The 22,060-nt window shown below is 41.1% G+C and overlaps 1 protein-coding gene and 2 long non-coding RNA genes across 7 annotated transcripts; 2 read left to right on the top strand and 1 right to left on the bottom strand.

Annotated features, from left to right (window-relative positions):
- Positions 1-5,458, bottom strand: LOC104414530. Of its 5 annotated transcripts, none has more exons than XR_005545267.1 (6): positions 5,299-5,458; positions 4,833-4,975; positions 4,579-4,706; positions 1,001-3,500; positions 543-669; positions 1-460 (listed from the first exon to the last, which is right to left on the bottom strand). It is a non-coding gene; the product is annotated as an uncharacterized LOC104414530 (long non-coding RNA). The 5 variants fall into 5 exon arrangements; XR_005545266.1 differs by having other exon boundaries at positions 609-669; XR_005545269.1 differs by having other exon boundaries at positions 6-460; positions 609-669; positions 1,993-3,500.
- A 2,487-nt stretch (positions 5,459-7,945) lies between these two features.
- LOC104417239 (1-aminocyclopropane-1-carboxylate oxidase homolog 1) lies at positions 7,946-20,440 on the top strand. The gene is given in 5 exon segments (XM_039299999.1): positions 7,946-8,487; positions 9,368-9,522; positions 17,182-17,210; positions 17,212-17,349; positions 20,039-20,440. Coding segments are annotated over 5 exon segments (1,122 nt in total). The 3' UTR covers positions 20,297-20,440.
- Positions 17,517-19,395, top strand: LOC104428017. Its single transcript, XR_005545958.1, has 2 exons — positions 17,517-17,973; positions 18,940-19,395. It is a non-coding gene; the product is annotated as an uncharacterized LOC104428017 (long non-coding RNA).
- Positions 20,441-22,060: the final 1,620 nt, after the last annotated feature.

The following is a 22,060-nucleotide window of genomic DNA, read 5'->3' as shown; positions in this document are numbered from 1 at the left end:
ACCTAATCAGATATCCGATGTAGCAGAACCACCACCCCTAGCATATACAGCAAAAATCATTCGGACGATTTCACCGAAGGACGGGGGTCCGATAGCGCGTATTATAGAATGCTTCGCACAATAATCAAATTAACCGAAACAAACGCCTTCTTCATACGCGTCCTAATCTCAGATTTATGAGCTTTGTTGTAAATGCGCCTCTTTTCGGCCTAGCGAGCCCTCTTGGCGGCGGAGTCCGACCTCTTCGTCGGAGTGGCCTCACACGTGATAGAGAAATGGGGCGGGTTCTTCTCGCCATCGCTCGCCAACAAACGACTTGAAAACGAAGACCGAACACGAAAGTCAGACTTGAGAATAAAGCCAGCCCGTGGAATCGGAAGGTTGCCGTCGAGGGTTCCCTGCGGAGACAACGTCGTGCAAGAGGCTCGCGGAGAATCCGAGGGAATTGAAAGCGATGCGACTGCGAGAAGGAGGAGGAGAAGAAGAGGCGCTGAGGCAGAGGGCTTTGAATTTGCAGGGAAGAGATAAGCTCGCCATAGTACCAGTCATAGTACCAAGCCAATGAAAAGTCATAGTACCAAACAAAATATCATTAATAGAAAGCATACCAGTCATAGTACCAAGCCAATGAAAAGTTCTTCATCCAGTCCCACAGAGAAAGGCTCTAATCTGCCAAAGCACAGAACAGCTATATCTTACAACATTCAAAAAGAGCCATCCAAAATCAGTTAACAGAAGAAATAAATCAAAAGTCACAAGTGCCAACCAAACTAAGATTTTCCAATTATCTATTGTAAGAAACCATGATGAATAAAACCTACACAAACTATCTACATGATTTACGAGCGATCCAATCACTGATTGCAGTTCACATATGAGATAAGAATGAAGAGAAGCAGGCCAGAACTAATGTGGACCTCATGCTTTCCAGACTCCTAAACAATTCCTACAACTGAAGAAAGTCTATAGCTGTTGACCTTCCAAAACCAACTGAACTCACATAAAAATGCCAAAGAATCAAGATCTTGTCCAAGCAAATCATTACTCTAATATCCAGCTAGAAAAAGCCATTGCGGATTGAAGAACACTCCACATCGTAGTTAATTCTGACCTACAAAAGAAAGAGAACTGAATAACATCCTCTTTGATGAAAATTGAAGGGACTAGAATCAATTGGAAGCATTCACCATCTGGACTCACCCTTTCAGAAAAGCAATAGATTAATTTGGTTCGAACAACTACCAAAGGACTTGTTTATTTTTCTGTTTGTCATTTCATCTAACCTAAACCATCCACACGTATATAAACAAAGCATGGTTAAGTGGTTTGGCCAGTATGAACTGCACCCACAGATCAAAAACAAGTCTATTGCTCCCTTGGCAACACATGTTCCTGCAATCTCAAGGCATCCATCACTACTTGAGCAGCAACAAAAGGATCTGGTTCTTCTCTTATCTGGCCACACCACAATGAAAGCCCGATAACTCTTATCTTCTAGATGTTTTGGTGACTTAACTATGACAAAAGAAAACAGAAGTGTTCAAAAGAGCAGACAATTTTAAACCACAAATAGGATGTGCTCTGCAACAGATATTGTTCTTTGAATCAGACAATTTGGATTCTCTCTAGCCAAGCTATCAGCATTAGCGCTCTAATAAATTCAATGGCCACCCCATTGTTGAGAATATCCTTCCTCGCTGCAATTTTCCATTTTTTCCTAAGGTTGGCACTATAGTTGCATAATCTGCAAAAAAATTCTTTTGCCATAGAAACTTCTTTTTAAATATGTAAACAAACGTGACATTGGAAGTATAATCCAAAATAAGAATCACAGCACATAAGCTAGTACAGAGGACTGTCATTCTAAATCTCACCTCTGCCAAGTCAAGTGAACTTGAGATTGAAACATGACCTCACTAACCTATCCAAATCTTAGCAACATGGATATGCAGAAAGTTTGCGAACAGTTCAGTAATGTTGGATTGACAATACCTTCTTGCAGTTAAGCCCAGTTACGCAACCATATATAAGAAAGAGCAAAATCTGTGGCATTCCATTATCAACAATGCTCGATATTTGTCAGCAATGATGAAGAAGGAGCTGAGAGCACACATATCAATGCGCCATGCTAGAGATTCAACATCAGCAAGACAGGGACATGCAAATAGAAAGTCCCAGTTTCTTCAAATAAACAGAGTCAGAATCGGCAAGACAACCCACTTCTCCCACTTTGTCATCCGAAGAAAGAGATGATCATGCAGAGAGAATGTAAAGAGAAGGGACCTCAAATCTGCCAGGAACCATACTTATGATGGATTTGCTGTCACCATTCCCCTGTTATAGCTTGTCCTAAGATCTGCCCAATTATGATTGATCTATATTCAGCCAATCACAATTGTTGTAGTTGTCCTAATGTATAAAATCGCAAAAATTTGCTCGACAAAGTAAGAACCCGACAACAAATTAGAGCAGCTCCACAAATCCTGTGCAGGAAGTGTGAATTCCTATGCGAGGTCTTGAGAACTGTTTATCCTCAAATTCAACATCAGCTAACTTATTCAGAGCTCGAACATCATACGGCCTGTCAAAAGAAACAACAGCGTAGCATCTCAATCAAAGAGTAGGTGGATAAAAGGTGATAAAAACATCTTAACCATCATCCACATCATCCAAATTCCCACATTCATGATTCTTGCAGATGTAGTTTGAAGGTTTATCAATGCCAGCTTCCTGAGAAGAAATTGGTACTGCTTAACAAGTTTTGGAGAGTAATTGGAGAGTCCATGTGCAGGGATTGAGGAAACTTGTGGCCAAGTAATTCACAATGTCAATAAACAAGATATGGAAAATCATTTGTGAGGCTAATTTAGATCAGGAGAACATAAGAGCATCCAGAAGAGAGAGTTCCCTGGGAGAGTGATTACAGAGTGATCCAAACAAATTGAATGTAGATATGGATAATCTGATCTGCCATAATTAGTGAATAACTGCAATCAATATCCCACATCGTAAGTGTAGGGTTAACCATCTGATAAAGTCAAACTCCCAACATTGTGTGCCACCTAATGACCAAGAAAGCAACAACTACAATTGGAAGCACGATTTAAAAGCACCAGCTTTGGACACACAATTCAATTGTAGTTTATCCAGTGAATTTTGCAGACAAAGACAAGAAACGCAACATTATTTGCAGCAAGAAGAGTCCAACCTACAAGAGGAGAACTACACATTCCATGCATATACACATTCTGTGCATCTCCTTTAAAGATAGAACCAGATCCATCCGGGTTCTCAAGCAGCTATAGACATTCCAAATTAGAAGGACCAAATTTCAGCTGATGGCTCCTCTCCACAAAGAAGATGATTCGGCAACTCAACTAATCGTGACTGCCTCCAGTTTTCACTCACTTGTCAAACTTGAATTCTTCGATCACAGAATCCTATACCATCTTCACACGACACACTTATCTGAAGAGATCGCTCCAAACTGGAGCAAGCACCTGTCAAAAGCTGAATAAGTCCATACATTTCATGCAAGCAATTTTATTAATTAAAATAACCAGAGGGAAACTTGAACCAGATAATGTTGATGAACCTCAAGACATTCATACAAATTCAATCAGGACCTAAACCAATTCTGTTCTCGCAATAGACTGCCCAGATACTACAATCTGTGCCTTCAAAGGCAATATAACAAATCAAACGAAACTGTTTGACAATTCCAATTAGAAGAAAAATGAATACAAACCACCCTTGTATAGCTGATGAGAATAAAGATTCATTTAGAACCATAAGTTAAATTATCTAGCAGAGAAATCATCTACAACAAAAGGATCATGTTGCAAATGGAGATCTTATTTATAAATAGATATAACAGCTATGCTTGATGGGTAAAATAGGTTATCAATACAAATTAATATCACCATGCAAGTATTGAAATATCATATGAAATCAGAAGGAAAGGTAGAAACCTCCTGCTCGACTTTCCACTCAAGCAAGTGTGATGTTCATCATTGATAAAATAACATAGAAATAATGTAGACGTTAATCATCTAATCAAAATTGGATTAGAATTAAAAGGGTAAATGGGTAGGTTTTTCCCAGTTGCAGCAAATAGACAGCTTACAAAAAGAAGCAGACTGAACTCTATGCTAACCAAATATGTGAAAAACTCAAACCAAATTTTATCCCTGCAGGAATATGTTCTGCTAATTCAATTTAACTCAACTGAAAAACATACAAAATATGACTAACAGAAGGCAAAGAAAAAGGATCAAGAGTGCGGTTCAAGAACGTGTATCCTCTGAAGAGTACTCGGCAGAGGATGTCAAGCAAAGAGCAAACAAGAGAGGAATTGCATGCACAATCAAAGATGCAGCACGAGAATAAAGTATGCAGACACAAGGGAGGGACTATTTCTAGGAAGGACACCCGTGTTATTTTTTCAACAGCAATGATCCAAAGTGAGCATACACATTGCATGGAAAGAACCAAGACAGTTCATATATCAACCAAATCTCTGAAGGAATGAGAATTGGTTTTCATATGAATTGGAAAATAACAGGAGTGAAGAACAACCTCCATTCAAACACTGTAACTGTCTGGAAAAGAGGTAGCTTTATCCGATGATTGTCAGAGATCATCAACTCGATTTCACAAAAATAATGCAACAGATCACCACTTCTCAAGCCCGGCAAAATCACAACCTGTCAAAGAATTGGAACTTGATCATACCATGATCATCTCCCAAAGTCAAAATTAATAAAGAAAAAAAAAGAACAAATTTCAATCAAAACCAATAAATGCCCAGACTACTAGTTCATCATCTCTACCAACAAAAGACAGAAAAACAGATCCTCAGTCCTCCGGAAAGCCCAAACGCTTTGTTCTATGAAACAAACCGACCAGTGTCCCCATTCATCGTCGTTAGACAACATCCTCAGACAAGCACTTTGCTCCAAGGCAAAAGAATCCACTGCAAATTCATCAAAAAAAAAAAAATCAAGCACATAAAAAATCAGATGAGGACCTGAACCAAGTACTTCCAACAAGGACATCCCCCAAACGAAGAGGAAAAAGGCCACTGCCAATTCACCGGAACAAAAAAAAAAAAAAAAATCGAACAAGCCGGAAAAAAACAATGATGCAGTTGATCGACCGGTCGAGGAATCAATAGATGATAAAAAGACGAGCTCAAACCAAATGATCCCGATCAACCATTGGGACCGTCCCGAAGAGAAAGTAATCATCATGCCCATCCACAATCAATCGAGAACCAGAACGGACGAACAAACTGACCTTCTCCCAAGAGGATTTCGCAGAGGCCCGTCACGCGAGAGAGAACGAACGAGAGAAAGAGAGAGGAATGCGAGCACAGACAGGAACGCCGGACGAGACTGGAATGAGGGAGCCGAGGAAGGACGATCGGTTAGGGAAGGAGACGCTGGCAACGGTCGTCTTTTTTTTTTTTTTTTCTTTTTAAAGAAGAGTATTTTGAGTTCGAAATAGAGTCATACCTCCAAAACATTATACTAGGAAAGTTCATAAAGAATTACACGTCTACTTTTTCCATGTGAAATTAGTTGTCTCTTTCCAAAGAGAGTTTTTGAAAATTTTATATATTCTTTATATAGTATGATATTAAATAATCGGTAACAGTTTTACTTATCATGTTATTATAGCATAAATTTATTGGTATTTGATATTATTATATACTTTAAATTCAAATGAGTAAAAGTTATTATGTTAATTAGGAACCTTTCTTATCATGCCTAACATTAATGTCTACTAAAAACAATTTTACCATAAAAAGGGCGAAATTTGTTTAAAATATTAATAATTTGAAAGAAGGAAAAAAGAAAAAGAAAAAGAAATGCTTACATGGCACATAGTGCTCTCAATAAGTAAATCATTTTGAAAGTGCCCTTAATTTTTTTTAAGTACAAGTGTTTGGAAAAAAATATTATGTTAATTACGAACTTTTCTTATCTTGCATAACATCTAATCTCTGCTAAAAACAATTTTTACCATGAAAATAATGAATTTTCAAATTCTCTGTTATTTATTTAAAATATTAAAATTGGAACAACCCTGCCATTGGAGGTATTGGATGCTTTCAACACGCATGGAACTAAATCACAAGCACCGTTGAATGACGTAAGCATTCCAATTTTCTTCATCCTTCATTGTCTAGCATTCATTTGGGGTCATGCCAGCCCACACGGGCTGAACCCGGGCACATTTTGCTCGGGCTTCGATTCTTTATTTTAATAATTTATAAAATTCTTAATAAATTCAAAAATAATAGTACCAAAACCCACTGTTAGTTGTTTTCTAGAAATGGTTTGGTCTGATTAAAAAAATTCATGGGAAATTTAATATTTTTATAAATTAAAAAAAGTTCTTAAATAAAAATTAATAGCTCACAAGCTTAATTAAAATTACACTGCCCACTTTTACTTAAATGAGACATGAATACATCAGGAAAAGTACAACTTCAATGATAAAAAGCATGTTCATAATCCAAAAAAGTAAAAGCACAACCAAATGGAGTTCATAATTCAAGAAAAATACATCTCCGTTCGTGGGGCAGAGTTCCTAGAACTGTATCCGACAGAATGGCGTATAGATTTTCCGAGCCAGCTCCTCACCTGTGCCAAGATTTGCCGCACATCAGTCGATTCACATAGGCCCAAATTTTCGTAATATTGAGCAAGCAGAGCTTCGAATTGGTTCGTCTTGAAGCTTGCATTCAAACAACAAAAGACCAAGAAAACAAGAGGCATATCCTCCATTTTCGCAATGATTTGGTGGGTAATTTTTATCAAAATCAGGAATAGAACGACAATGCTTGGCTGCTCGAGGGGAAGTCACTTGTGGACAGAGCCTTTGTTGCACCATCGAACACCTTCAACAAGTCCCTCATTATTTCAGCTACCCTCCAATGATCCAATCCTCCTCCTACGTCAATGGCTCTAGCCCGGCAGTTCTGTGGACTGCAGTCTGTTATTATACATGTCGAGTTTGAGCCCAAGAAAGAAAACTTTTCTAATTCAAGTAGGTTTCATATTTCTTGTTCCTCGTGTTCGTCGATTGCGAGCGGGCCTAAAATGCGGTTACAGCGCCACGTGCACGTACTGCATGAACTTTGGATCTTTGATGAAGTCAAAAGATTGCTCGGGGGCAAGTGGCTGCTGGTTCTTCTCTCTTAGTACATGAAAGGGCTGCCGCCAATATGGCCCGTTGCATGGGCTGAGCTTCGCCCGAGCTTGGACGTTCATGCGTTATGCTTGTTTTGGTGATTCCTCAGGTAGCCCGTCCTACCTCCGAATGTTGTGAATAATTTTTTCCTACAAATAGTGCACGCCGCCGGCCTTGTACTATCAGGGAGGGCCTCGATTTTGAACGTCTTTCCATCAATGGATGTTCGAAACCATGAAGCCTTCGCTGCATCGTCCAGGGTTCATTCCTTGTCGACGTCAGTTATAGGGTTTTGCCAAGGGAGGATGTTGACATCACAGGGAGGGGGGCTGGATTGGTCCACTATCGCCACTGCATTCACGAAAAATCATCTAATTGTTATGTCTCGTTATAAGGAGATCCCTATGTAGGGGTAGTGAAGAAATCGAAGTGCCACTACCAGCTTGAAGGTATTGGCTTGCTTTTCCGAAAACGTGTGCAATAGCGGTCATGATCCATTTCAAAATCGAAATAGCAAGGGAGTTTGTTAAGTAGCAGGAAATTTTTAGAGAGAGATGAAGGTAAAATTGAGAGGATTAGGCCTTTAATTTTTAGAAATTTCTTACGTGCGAAGTCACTATGTAAGTGACTGTGACCGTTGGGCCGACCACATTTAAAAAAATGGTGGTGGTCGTCTCCAATATCCTCAGCACTACAGCTCCTTCCATAGAACATCACTGTTACTCACAGACTTTCGCCGATCAACATGGTAGCGACCAACTCCGACGAAGCCCCCGACCAAGCAGAGCCCGAACATGATCGGGAGAGCAAATTGAAAGCCTTCGACGCCTCAAGGACCGGCGTGAAAGGCCTGGTCGACTCTGGAGTCTCCAAGCTCCCTTGTATCTTTGTCGATCACCGGCCTCAATCGCCCGACTGCTCCGATCCCGCTGAGACAAGCTTCAGCATTCCGATCGTGGACTTGCAAGGAGTTCATGAAGATTCCAGCAAGCGCAAGGAGATAGTCTGCAGAGTTAGCCATGCGTGTGAGGATTGGGGCTTCTTCCAGGTGGTGAATCATGGGATCGGACATGGCATCCTGAGCGGAATCATCAACGGCATGAGGAGGTTTCATGAGCAGGAGAGCAAGTTGAAGGAGGAGTTGTATTCCAGAGACCAGTCGAAGAAGGTGATTTTTAACACCAACTTCGATTTCCACAGTGCACCGGTTGCGAATTGGAGGGATTCACTGTACTGTGCTATGGCTCCTCACCCACCGAGTCCGGAAGAGCTTCCTCAAGTTTGCAGGTAACCATTTGCAAAAATGCTAGTGCTCCAAATTTGGACGATGGCTTTAGTTTACATCAGCTGAGTTTCCATCGGGAGGCTAGAGCATATATGGTGATGTATTTCTTGCTAGAATTAGTAACTTTATTTTGAAGAAATTTATTTTGCTATGTGTACAATACTTACTGAATTATTCAAATAGAGGTCGTTCAATCAACTATTCTAGACCAGAAATAAAAAAGAGAAGATAACGCGAAACGTCATATCTATATTTGGATTCAAATCAATTTGTTTTGGATCTTGATCTGATGTCAAGCTAGGTTCTGCTAGTGTTGAGATTAAAGATTAAAGCTGCAAATCTGACTAAGTTTTATCTACTTTCAACTAGTTCTACTACTAACTTAGCGGATGAGTTTGTCTCAACTTGAATTATGAGCAGTTCTACTACCGAAGCCCTTCTTATACTGACCTAGAAACTAGTTCTGTTTCTCTGCTTTGATACCCTTAAACCGGAGTCTGCCGAAACCAGGATTGACCTGGTTGTCACCTATTTTATCTGCAGCATATTAAATTTACAAAGATACCCAAAAAAAAAAAAAAATTAAAAAAATTTGAACTTTACCTGCTCCACAGCCCAGGAGCAAGCGATTGCCTGCAACATGGCACTCGATCGTGGCAAACTGTATCCTCAATCTTGGGAAAGGCTAATGTGGGAGTAGGAGCTTTTAAGTTTTAACGGTTATTACTTATGTTGGGGCTTCTGACCAAGCTAATGGAATTCAGAGTCAATCATTTTAGTATAGCGTCCATAGAACAATTGAGTACAGTGCTTCAATTCATACATAAAAAGTTATTCATGCATTTGAGATTATTATCAATCTTCCACATGCTCTGCTTGTAGAGATATATTAAGGGAATACTCAGATCAAGTGATGAGACTGGGGCTTACCATCTTCAAACTGCTATCAGAAGCTTTGGGACTCAATCCCGAGCACCTCGAAGACATGGGCTGCGCTGAAGGACTGTACCTCATTGGACACTATTACCCAATATGTCATGAAGGCTTTATTTGATTTGGGCTTAAGGCCCATCCGCCAAAGTTGGGCCCAGAAAGCCCGGCCCACGGGAATAGGGCCCGTGGAAAGAAGGGGGTATAAAAGGGAGGAGAGAGAGAGAGAAGACGATGGTTGAAATCAGAATTCACGTCTTCTCTCTCCCGCGTATTCTCAAGAAAACGAACGCATACGGCTTGTTCTTCCTCCTTCAAGGCTTCATCGGATCGAATTGCTCGGCCTTTCTCTTCCTCCATCAACGTCGGTGTTTAATCTGTGGCTAAAAGGTACGCTCGAATCCGTGGTGTGCTTTACGATCGGTGATGCGTGTCGTTTTCCGGGCTTCGTCTTCCGCATTAATTTAGGGGTTCGATTTAGTGTCGAATCCGGGTTTTTTCGGGATCAGTCATTCCCAACATTGGTATCAGAGCCCGCTTTCACGTTTTTCCCGATCAATTCTGATGTTTTTTGATTGAGTTTTCGCGAAGAAACTTTCGGCCGTACGGAACCGGGCGAAAATCCCGACACCCGAGACTTCTTCGGCAATTTTCATGAGTTTTTACAATGTCAAAAACAAATTATGAAAGCTTTGGGAGAAAGGCGACGTGGAGACGAGTCTCGGAGATGTCTCGAGCGCCGCCGGCGACGCCGCACGCGCCCACACGCGGCGGGCGATGCGCGTGGGCGCGACGCGCCGGAGCGCTCGATCGCCAGCGCGTGCGTCACACGCGCGCCGGTCGGCGACTCGCGCGTGCGCGCCGCCGGCCGGTGGCAAACCGCACGCGCGGTCCACGACCCGGCGCGTGCGCGTCATCATGGCGTCACCCAACGGCCAAGCCGCCTGGGCTGCGTCGTCATCATCGATGACGTCAGCGATGACGATTCGGTTGGCCGGGCGGGGGACCCGACCCGCGAACCGACCCGACCCGACCCGGTGACGATGGCACGCGCGGCAGTGCCGCCGACGTCTGGCAGCGTGGCGTCATCCGCGCACGCGCGCGGCACGTGCGGCCGGTCCACCCGAGCGGTCCGACCGGTCCGTCGGTCGTCTGGTCCGTCCGGTCCGACCACCGTTGACCGGCGACGACCGTTGACCGGCGACGACCGTTGACCGTTGACCGACCGTTGACCGTTGACTTTGACCGTTGACCCAAAAAAAAAAAAAAAAAAAAAGGAAAGGGGAAAGGAATGTGTTTCTTTTTTCAATTAAGTCTATGTGGATTATATGTAATCCCTTATTTGTTCTGCATTCGTTGCGAGAACAATGCCTCCCCGAGGTTGCGCACACCTATTCGCGCGTGTGACCGATGAACAAAAAAAAGGCCGTCTAAGTTGATATTTGACCGATCATCGATGGGAGAGTGGTGACTTAATTGATCACGTCCTTGAAGTCAACGGAAAATTCAACAGGTCATATGGAATGGTCGTCCTATGTCACGTCGAGATGGTGCGATTTTTCATAAATACTCTTCCACTCGAATGGCAAGATGTGTTGAATCGCATATGGGATGTCAACGGAGCTGCTTCCTATAAGAAAATTGTGATGGATTTTGTAAATGAATATTATTGTATTGTTTCAAGGGAAAAGATCAAGAAATTGAACAAAAGAGGATCTTTCCCGTTCGTGTGTCTTGACTTGGTGTTAGTTGTATTTGCTTGATATATGTTAAGTGTGATTTGTGGACATATTATGTAATGATTACTACCTAATTGTGTTAATTGAAAGCATTATTGTTTTTATTGGATGTTCTATTATATATTGCTTTTTGTTATTCTTTGGTTCTTTGTGGGTAATTAGTGTGGGTAGTTTAGAAGTTTATGTAGCTTCATAGAATTGACTTTGCATAAGACAATTATATTGATGATAGTTTTAAGTTAGGATTTTGGAGGATGATTGGAAACATAGTGACCTTTTGATTCTGAAACCTTACTTGAAATTATTTATTAATATGATGGGTCTATGTAAATAGGGATGCATAAATGATAGGCATTAATAATTCGTGCATATTTGTCGATTTGTTCGAGATCAATGGCTTGACCACAAAGAGCATAGTTGCCGAGCTGAACAAAGGTGAAAAGCTCAATGGAGACAACTATGAAATTTGGCAAATGAAAATCCAGTATGTCTTTGGAAGAGCAAGAAGCACTTGAGGCTCTTGTCATGACCATGGTAGAACTTGAAGAGGGAACTACTGCACAGCACAAAAGAAACAAAGAAGCTTTTTCTGCGTGGAAAAGAATGAACTCTCTAGCTCGCATCACGTTGCTGAGCAGCATGGAAAATGACGTCATGCGAGAGTTTCGGCGTTTTGACAATGCTAAGGAAATGTGGGAAGCATTGGCAGCTAGATTTGGTCATACTTCGGTGACTAGATTGAGGCAGCTCACTATCAGGTTTGACTCTTATAAGAAGCCTCATGGTCGGACCATGAAGCAACATCTTAGAAAGATGTCAAACATGATAACCGAGCCGAGAGATGCTGGCCATGTCCTCACGGATGAGCAGCAAGTGCAAGCAGTGATTCGTTCCTTGCCTCGAGTTGGGAGCATATGAAGGTGCACGACTCATAATGAAAATATCAAAACCCTTGAGGATGCAATGCGTCATCTTGAGCTGGAAGAGGACCGCTTGTTGGCGGCTAAGCCGGATGCTGAACTTTATTATCTTTGGTTCTAGCTCAAATGGAGCTTCGAGCTCCAAACGCAAGCGCCCTAACTGGTTTGATAAGGGGAAAGGCAAGGAAGAAGCAGGTCCTTCAGGGAAGAAACCCAAGTTTAACCAACATGGAAGAGGGAAGCGTCCCCGCATGAAAAAGCTTGCAAGGGTGAAATGCTACAAGCTTTGTGACAAGAAGGGTCACTATGCTCGCGACTGTCGTGAGCCAAAGAAGGTATGCACCCCTTGTACTTTTCAGAACTTTACTTATGTGTCGAGTTCTGTGTTCCTAACTGAGTCTAATCCTTTGTGGACTGTGGATTCAGGAGCGACAGACCATGTAGCGAAGGATAGAGGATCCTTCGTGGAATTCCGACGAGTACCAAGCGGAACTAAGTGGATCTATGTGGGAAACAACTCCAGAGCTGAAGTGAAAGGAATTGGCACATGCCAGCGCGAATATGCGTGGTGGACGCACCTTGTTTCTTCATGATGTATTGTATGCTCGGAGATTCGTCGGAATTTAGTGTGTCGTATTAATGTTGGTTAAATTAGGTTTTAATATGAACTTCGTAGTAGAGGTGTGAATTTGTTTTTGGAGACAAATTACTATGGTTGTGGCTATTTTCTGGATGGTTTTATTGTATTAGATATTGATTATGTTAATGCTAATGTTTGTTATTCCCTTATCACATCTTCTAATACCTATGATAATGATGTGAATGTGTGGCATGCTAGACTTGGTCATATTGGCCAACAACGTATGAATAGACTAGCCAAAGAGGGCTTGTTGGGTAACATTGAAAAAGTCGATTTACCCATATGTAAGCATTGCCTAGAAGGAAAAACAACACGGAAACCATTTGGGAAAGGGAAAAGAGCTGAATTTCCTTTGCATTTAATCCATTCGATGTACGTGGTCCAATGAATGTGAGAGGAAGGCATGGGGCTGTTTATTTCATCACCTTTATTGATGATTATACTCGATTCGGATATGTCTATTTGATTTCTCATAAGTCTGAAGCAATAAGTTGTTTCAAAAGGTTTATGAACCTGGTAGAAAATCAATTAGACAAGAAAATAAAAACATTGAGATCCGATCGAGGTCGAGAATATTTATCGATGAGTTCAGAAAATTATGTGATGAAAAAGGAATAGAAAGACGAGTTGTCTATTCCGTATACTCCTCAACAAAATGGTGTTGCGAGAGAGAAGAAACGAACCCTTTTGGAAATGGTTAGGTCTATGATGGCGCATGTTAACTTACCTATCACTTTTTGGAGTGATGCATTGTTAATCTGCCTATATACTTAACCGGGTGCCTTCCAAATCAGTTACTTCCACTTCATATGAGTTATGGACAGGTAGAAAACCGGACTTAAGTTTTCTTAAGCCATGGGGTTGTGCTGCCTACACACATGAGTCATCTCACAAATTTGGGAAATTGGGTCCCAGAGGAAAGAAGAGTATTTTCATAAGATACTCAGAACACTCAAAAGGGTATGTGTTCATAGGTGAGCAAGAAAGTGGAAGTATAACTGAGTTTGAATCACAAGATGTCACATTCTTAGAGGATGAATTTCCTAAGAAGGGCGAAATAGGGGAAGATTGTTCTCTATTTGAAACCTTGGATCGGGATAATGACCTTATTGGACTTCGTCCAAGTGGGAGTAATATGAGAAGTGATGAATTGAATTCAACTCATTCTCAATTGCAACCACTTGATGAGACGACATCATTACCTAATCCAAGTGGGAGCATAATGGGAAATGATGTGCAAAGTGTACAATCTCTATTAGGCGAACAAGTCGCCAAAGTATTCCCGTCGACGTTTTGGCATTGAAGGGGAAACTTTTATGGTTGCTCCACAAGATGAGGATGAGCCAAGAAATATTAATGAGGCTCGAATTGCCCTAGTAAGGAAAAATGGATCAATGCAATGGAAGAGGAAATGGAGTCAATGAAATCAAACCAAGTCGGGAACTGGTTGATCGCAAAAGGACGCGAGCTATTGGGAACAAATGGGTTCTCAAAATAAAGCGAAAGGCTGATGGCTCGATTGAAAGGCATAAGGCTCGCCTTGTGGCGAAAGGGGTATAATCAACAAGAAGGAATTGATTATGAAGATACATTTTCTCTGTAGTGAGATTTACCTCGATTCGCATTATTCGGCAATAGTGGCTAGTCGGATCTTGAGTTACATCAAATGGATGTAAAGACTGCTTTCCTCAATGGACAATTAGAGGAAGAAATATATATGGAACAACCTGTTGGTTTCATAGTGAAAGGCCAAGAAGAAAAAGTATGTCGATTTTTGAGGTCGATATATGGTCTTAAGCGATCATCAAGACAATGGTATGTACGTTTTCATAATGCCATAATGGCATATGATTTTACGATGATTGAAGAGGATCATTGTGTATATATCAAAAGATCCAAGGATCAATTTGTGATCATATCATTATATGTTGATGATATACTAATTCTTTGGAAGCAATATGGAGTTTGTTAAGACTTGTCAAGAGTTGGTTGTCTTCCAACTTTGAGATGAAGGATATGGGTGAGGCTGCATACATTCTTGGAGTTAAGATTTCAAGAGATCGTTCGAAGAGATCGTTGTCTCTTTTGCAAGAAACTTATATAAACAAAGTTTTAGAACGGTTTCGTATGCAAGATTGCAAACCCATAGACACTCCTATTGCAAAAGGTGAAGGATTGAGCCATAGCTGTGTCCAAGGACTCCACAAGAGAAGGAACAAATGAAACATGTTCCTTATGCAAGTGCTGTTGGGAGCTTGATGTACGCTATGATGTGTACAAGGCCCGACATATGTTTTGCAGTTGGAATGGTGAGTAGATACCAATCCAATCCGGGTCCAGCACATTGGAAAGCTGTCAAAGAATACCGAGGTATCCGAAAGGAACTGCTGATTACAAGTTGAATTACCAAGGAAAGGATCTGCGACTTGAAGGCTATTCGGATGCTGATTGGGGAGGAGATTTAGATGAAAGGAAATCTACCTCGGGATTTGCTTTCTTACCGAGCAATGGCGCAATATCATGGGAGTAAGAAGCAAACCTGCATAGCCTTATCCACGATGGAAGCTGAGTTCGTGGCATTATCGCAGCGGTACAAGAAGCGTTTGGCTTAAGAGATTCTTGGATCATTTAGGTGTTATTGAGAAAGCTGCAAATCCATTGTTGGTTAAGCTGTGATAGCCAAGCGAGCTATAGCGTACACCAAAGATCCAAAGTATCATGGCAAGACCAAACATATAGATACCAAGTATAACTTTGTAAAAGATATGATTGCACGAAAGGATGTGAACTTACGGTACATATCTACGCATAGAATGGTAGCAGATCCTATGACAAAGCCAATACCTAGAGATGTGTTTTGTGGTCATGTAAAATCTCTAGGATTGCGTAGAGTCGATGTCTTGAATTGTAATTTCCCGAGTTGTTCACATTTATGAAATTTTGTTTTTCATTGATTAATGCCTATGAATCTTTGTATGATCTTTATGCATCTTAATGCTCAGTGCATTATTTTAAGTTGAGAAGTATGTCGGACAGATATAAGATTAGCCCACTCACACGGGTAATCGCCTCTATTTACTGTGTGATAAATAGAGATGAGACTGTTTTTAAGCTTATTATCTAGGTGATAATCGAGAGCTCAAGCTTAAAACACGTATGTCGCCTTAACTGAGTGTTAAGATGAGGACATAATACTTACTATGTCCGAAAGTAAAATAACCCACATATTTTACTTTATCCGTCTAAAATGCCGGATGTGAGTTCGATGAATTTTGTGATTGAGTAGATACGTGAACTCAAGTTAGACATTAGGTATGTCTGAACTATCATCTGTACGGTATTGAAAAGTGTAGACATACGCTCCATGGGAAAGGAGTTAATACCGTAATACGTATTTCATACTACGTATGCATAAGACGACCAATAAGAGTGGCAAAAAGTTTGATCTCAACTTTTATGACGTGTGAGACTCTTGAGGAAAATAGTTCCTCAATTTTTGTCCCCTCATGACTCTTACTTATTCTCAAGATTTCTATTTAGTGTTTGCTATCTTAGGATGTTGCCAATGGTCATGTGTTTGATTCGATCTAATGGGACATTTCTAGAAAAGCAAGCTGAACTGAAATTGAGAGTTTGAAGGAAAGAGGAAGATCGATTTTGGAGAATCACATTATAGTTTTGTATTCACTGGTCGACCAATTATAACTGTCTTTGTGATAATCATAATTGTGAATACAATATATATATCATTGTTTAAAAGAGATTAAGAGAGATATAAATGTGATCGATCGATCTAGGGTACTGCATACTAAATCTACTCGGAGTGTGACGCCCATTATGAGCTGCTATATATTCCTAACAGATGTATAGTAACGAGCTCTCAAAGTATGCTGGTCGCACGGATTATTCACCAGTATGAATGTTGAAGAGAGGTAAAGAGAATCCTGTTTGGCCCACCATGTTAAGAGAGAGTCTATGATGGATTATTCTCTGATGGGCCTGAGTAGGGCTGTCCGCCCATGTTGGTTTTGGACCACCATGTGCGAGTGGGAGATGGAGGCTTTATTTGATTTGGGCTTAAGGCCCATCCGCCAAAGTTGGGCCCGAGAAAGCCCGGCCCACGGGAATAGGGCCCGTGGAAAGAAGGGGGTATAAAAGGAGAGAGAGAGAGAAGACGATGGTTGAAATCGGAATTCACGTCTTCTCTCTCCCACGCGTATTCTCAAGAATAGTAACGCATACGGCTTGTTCTTCCTCCCTTCAAGGCTTCATCGGATCGAATTGCTCAGTTTCTCTTCCTCCATCAACGTCGGTGTTTAATCTGTGGCTAAAAGGTACGCTCGAATCCGTGGTGTGCTTTACGATCGGTGATGCGTGTCGTTTTCCCGGGCTTCGTCTTCCGCATTAATTTAGGGGTTCGATTTAGTGTCGAATCCGGGTTTTCGGGGATCAGTCATTCCCAGCAGTCTGAGCCAGACTTGACTCAAGGTCATACCAAAGCATACGGATAGCTCCTTCCTGACGGTGCTATTGCAAGACCAAACCGGTGGCCTTCAAGTCCTCCACGAAAATCACTGGGTAGATGTGAAGCCCGTTCAGGGTGCTCTCGTGGTGAACCTAGGCGACATGTTACAGGTGACACGGTTCTTCATAACGGGTGTCCTATCTTTCATTGTTTGCGTATTATACTCCTTCCAATATTCCAGCATGAAGCGACTTGCCAGCTAGGGGTGTAAAAAACCCGACCCGACCCGAACATGAAACAAATATAAAATGTGTTTTGTGTTCGGGTCGTGTTCGAGTGACAAACATGAAACAAGCGGAATACATGTTTCGGGTCGGGTTTAGGGTTGGAACATTGTTCGACCCGAAACACGTTAACACCCTTGTTCCAATTTCCAAACAAGTCACCAAACACAAACACTAAACACTAAACAGACGTGTTTTCGAGAACCCCTGCCCTTCGGCTTCTTCTCCGACGACTGCGCTTCTCGTGGATTCCGCTGCCGCCCTCCGATCGACGCGCCTCCACCTCGCCGTCGCCTTCCCCACCCCTTGTCTCAACGCTGGAACCCTAGCCGCCGCCTATTCCTATTGTTTTAGTGGGAAAACGCTGGAGCTGTGTGGCTTTCGGTTTTTCCTCAGAGTCGGGAGAAAATCTGCCGCGATTTCTCGCCCACGCGGCTTGACGATCCAGGGTCTTTAAATTCACGAACCCGAAGAAACAGAGGGTTGGACTCGGAGCTCTTCTCGTTCTTGGTAAGGTTTCGTTCTTTAGACGCCATCTCTGCTCTTTTTTTGGTTTCTTGGATGCTTATCTTCCATTGGTGTTTCTTTCTTTCTTTTGGGTATATCGTGGTTTTGCGGTGTCTCGTCTGGTGCTCTGGTTCTCAGTTCTTTCCCGTTGTTCTTGAAGTTCATGAACAGAACAGGGAGGGTCAGCGTCCCGGAGGGGGTGATTGGGTCGGTTTTATTGGGAATTTCTCTGTATGCTAAACTATTGGCGGGGAAGAGTATTCCTTTTCCGGACTCGTTTGCTACAAGCAGAATCTGGGACTTCTTTTGGGTCTCGGAACTGTCATGCTTTTGCATAAAGTTTGTTAATTTGTTGCGAGAAAACTTGACCTAAGCATGTGTTGCAGAAACCCACATTCAGTTGGGATGACAAGTTAACGGGACAGCTTCCGGTTATTTATTTGTTTGACACTTTGAGAATTGTGAGTGACGCATTTGTCTTTCAGTCTGTTGGACTCCTATAAGAGATTTGTTTAACCGTTTGTCTATATATCACTTCCAAGTTTCCTCTCCTTGACCTTTAAGGATACTGGGTTTTGGTAGTTGCTTTTCCTACAAGGGAATTATCATGAGGATGCAGTTAGCGTGCACTGTGTTGTGTGTTCTCCCTTTTTTCACTTGCACATATGAATGCTTGTTGATATGTTGTGGATATAGATTATTCATGGCAGACCAATATATCCTTTTGTGCTGGACTGCCAACCTGGAAGAAGTTATCATGATCCCTTCTACCCTCCTTCCATCAGATGAGCAAATTTGATTTTCTCTCTTCGGTTTTGTGGTGACCAACGTTTCATAGTATCAGATATTCTTTCAGAGCAGTTCAATATCTTACTGGTAAATTTTGTTGCTTCTTTACTATTTGGTCTGGCACTGAAAAAGCCAGAGATGGTACAATGATGGCTTAACTAGCCATTTCAATTGTTGCAGGATATTGCATGCTTTTGACATTGGATTGAATTGATCTTGGTCAGAGTTCCTTTACTGATATTTTTGCTGCCATGAAGCTTTGATGACACCACATGCACAACCCCTTTTTGGTTCCCCTCGGGTTGGCTTAGTGTGGATTAATCTTGTTATCTCATATCTAGATGAGCATTTGCTAGGAACAGTGTGGTTTTTGATTTTGTGTGCTTGGTGTGTTTACGCATCAGCAATCAACAAGCATGCCTAAGCTTGTAAGAGAAGTAGAAACCAAAGAGAAAGAAGCAGAACAGCGACTTGAGATGCAATCACTGGTGAAGTAAACCGCGACAATGATAAATGATGAGTAGAGAATCGAACGTTTCCATGAAAGGAGAATTGTTCCATATGTATGTTTCTCATTTTCTTGTCTGCAACTGCAGGATATTTCAACAGATTGCAATGGTAGGTGGCATTCTCATCCGTGGGTTGTACCAAGCCTCCGTCACATTAGATGGTCTAATGAAAAAAAAAAAAAAAAAAAAAAAAAAAAAAAAAGTGAAAACCCAGAAACCCGACCCGGCCCGGCCCGACCTGACCCGAAACACATTCGATATTCTGATGTGTTTCTGGTCGGGTCGGGTCGAGTCATAACGCGCGACCCTTATGTTTCGGGTCGGGTCGGGTAACATCAAGACCTGACCCGACCCGACCCATTTACACCCCTGCTGCCAGCCAACATGAACCTCAACTCCCTCGCGATGAACTACGAAATCTTTTTGGGCTAATTTATTCAAGAACTGTTATGGATTGATTGATATCTCTGAAAACACTTAAGAAATAGTTAAACAGTTCATTGCTTGTGCCAATCACGGTAGTTATCATGTTTCATAAAATATCTCAAGTGTAGAAATCGTAGGAGTAAGAGGACTTCGGGGTTTGCGTGAAGAGTGGTTGTGGAAGTATTTTAAGCTGAACGAGAATGCGAATAATGGAGGTCCAAAAAGTGTTCTCTCCCTTAAAAAAAAAAAAAAAAAAGGTTTTTTAAGCTGAACAAGAATGCGGATACGAGATATGTGGAAAACTGTCCATTTAAGCTAATAAAATTGGCTAATCTTTTGTGCAGCTAATCACCAATGGCAAGTTCAAAAGCGTCTATCACAGAGTACTGGCAAAGAACGTAGGACCGAGAATCTCGGTGGCCTGTTTCTTCAGAAGACATTTCGAACAAGAGGAATCTCCCAGAAAGTACGGGCCAATTAAGGAGTTGTTATCGGAAGAAAACCCTCCAGTCTATCGAGAAACGTCTGTGAAAGATTATGTTAAATATATATACTCAAAAGGTCTTGACGGGGTTCCTGCAATAGATCATTTGAAGTTGTGAGGAGTAATTAATCTGAAGTTGGTTCCTATGTAGAGTAAAGGAGGATGACCAAATCAGGACGTATGTTCAATTCACGGTTTCCTTTAGTTCCAAGTGTGTAATAATTGCAGCTTAGAGAGCTCCTGAACTCCTATCCAATAAATAATGTTTACTACTCTTGACTTTGCCACTCTCTATTACCACATTTTTGCTTGGCGACGAAGGCGGTTAGGATGGCGGTGTATAGACCTATCAAACGGATAACAAAAAATTATGTTTAAACTCATTTATGACTCAGAACTCAGAAGGTATGAGATGTGATTAGTGACTATTACCAGTTCATCGTCATATAAACCTATAACAATCACTAATCAGTTCATCGTCATCTAAACCTATAACACCACTATGTAACGCTTTGGACACAGAGTCCTCACGGACTTAAAGGCATCCGCTTTGGCAGCCCCATAGTGGGTCCCTCACGGGTTTGTTTTCAGCGTAGCGGAACCGTATGTGAAATGCGTCATATAGGTTAAAAAGGAACATATTTAACACTTATAAATGTTTAAACTCATTTATGACTCCCTAAGTGATGTGGGACTAGAGAGGACCTCTCCCCTTCCTTGGGCTGTCACACAACTGGAAAGCAAAAAAGATGGCGAAATGCTTTGCTTTATGAAACAAACTAACCAGTGTCGCCATTAATTGTCCTTAGACAACATCCTCCGACAAACAGTTTGCTCCAAGGGAAAAAGAGCCAAACACTGCGAATTCACCAAATAACAGTCAATCGTTCGATAAATACATACACAACCGAAGCAGGAGCTAAACCAAACACTTCCAAGACGGACATCCTCAAACGAAGAGAGGTACAATTCAAGAGGAAAAAGGACACTGCCAATCCACCGAACAACAAAGGGGTTCAGAATAAGCCGTGTAAAACAACAACGCAAGAGATCGATAGATGATCAAAGGACGAGCTTAAACCAAATAAATTCCGATGACCATCGACATCTCCCGAAGAGGACAACACTCGGGTTATAATAGGAAGGAGACCGTTGCAACGGTCGTCTTTTTGATGAGAGGTAATTTTGAATTTTTTGGTTTGAAATACAAATGATATACCTCCGAAATATTGTTTCTGTAATCGATATGTAATACGTTGTTATATTATACTCATTCCTCTCATTTTATTATTTTGGGGAAATTAATATTAAATTATATTTATAATTGACATTATTTTTTCTTGTGAAATTAGTTGCCTCTTTCTAAAGAGGCTTTTTGAGAATTTTATATATATTTTTGTATAGTATATAATTAAACAAATAGTAATAGCTTTATTTATTATTTTATTATAACATAAAGTATCGATATTATGATATACTTTTAAGTTAAAAAAAAGTAATAATTATTATGTTAACTAGGAACAATTCTCATCATACATAACATTCAATGTCGGCTAAAATGTTTTTCATCTTGAAATAGGCGAATTTTTAGATTCTCTATCATTTGTTTAAGGTATTAAAAATTTGTAAAAGGGAGGAAAAAAAAAGTAAGATAGATGCTGACATGGCATGATGTGCTCTCACTATCTAAATAATTTTGAAAGTGCCCTTAATTTTTTTTTAAAAAAAAATCTTGGGAAGGACAAGTGTTAGGAAAGAAACTCCAATTGTCCCTTTAGCAATCATTGTACGACTTCCTATTCTATTGGGTGAATTTTTGCTGTTTCCTCGTCACTCTACGCAAACACACACCCTTGATGTATACTAATTCCGCCTCAAACTT

Source organism: Eucalyptus grandis, chromosome 8 (genome assembly GCF_016545825.1).
Source record: "Eucalyptus grandis isolate ANBG69807.140 chromosome 8, ASM1654582v1, whole genome shotgun sequence".
NCBI classification, from domain to species: domain Eukaryota; kingdom Viridiplantae; phylum Streptophyta; class Magnoliopsida; order Myrtales; family Myrtaceae; genus Eucalyptus; species Eucalyptus grandis.
This window is presented reverse-complemented; position numbering and strand designations above follow the sequence as displayed.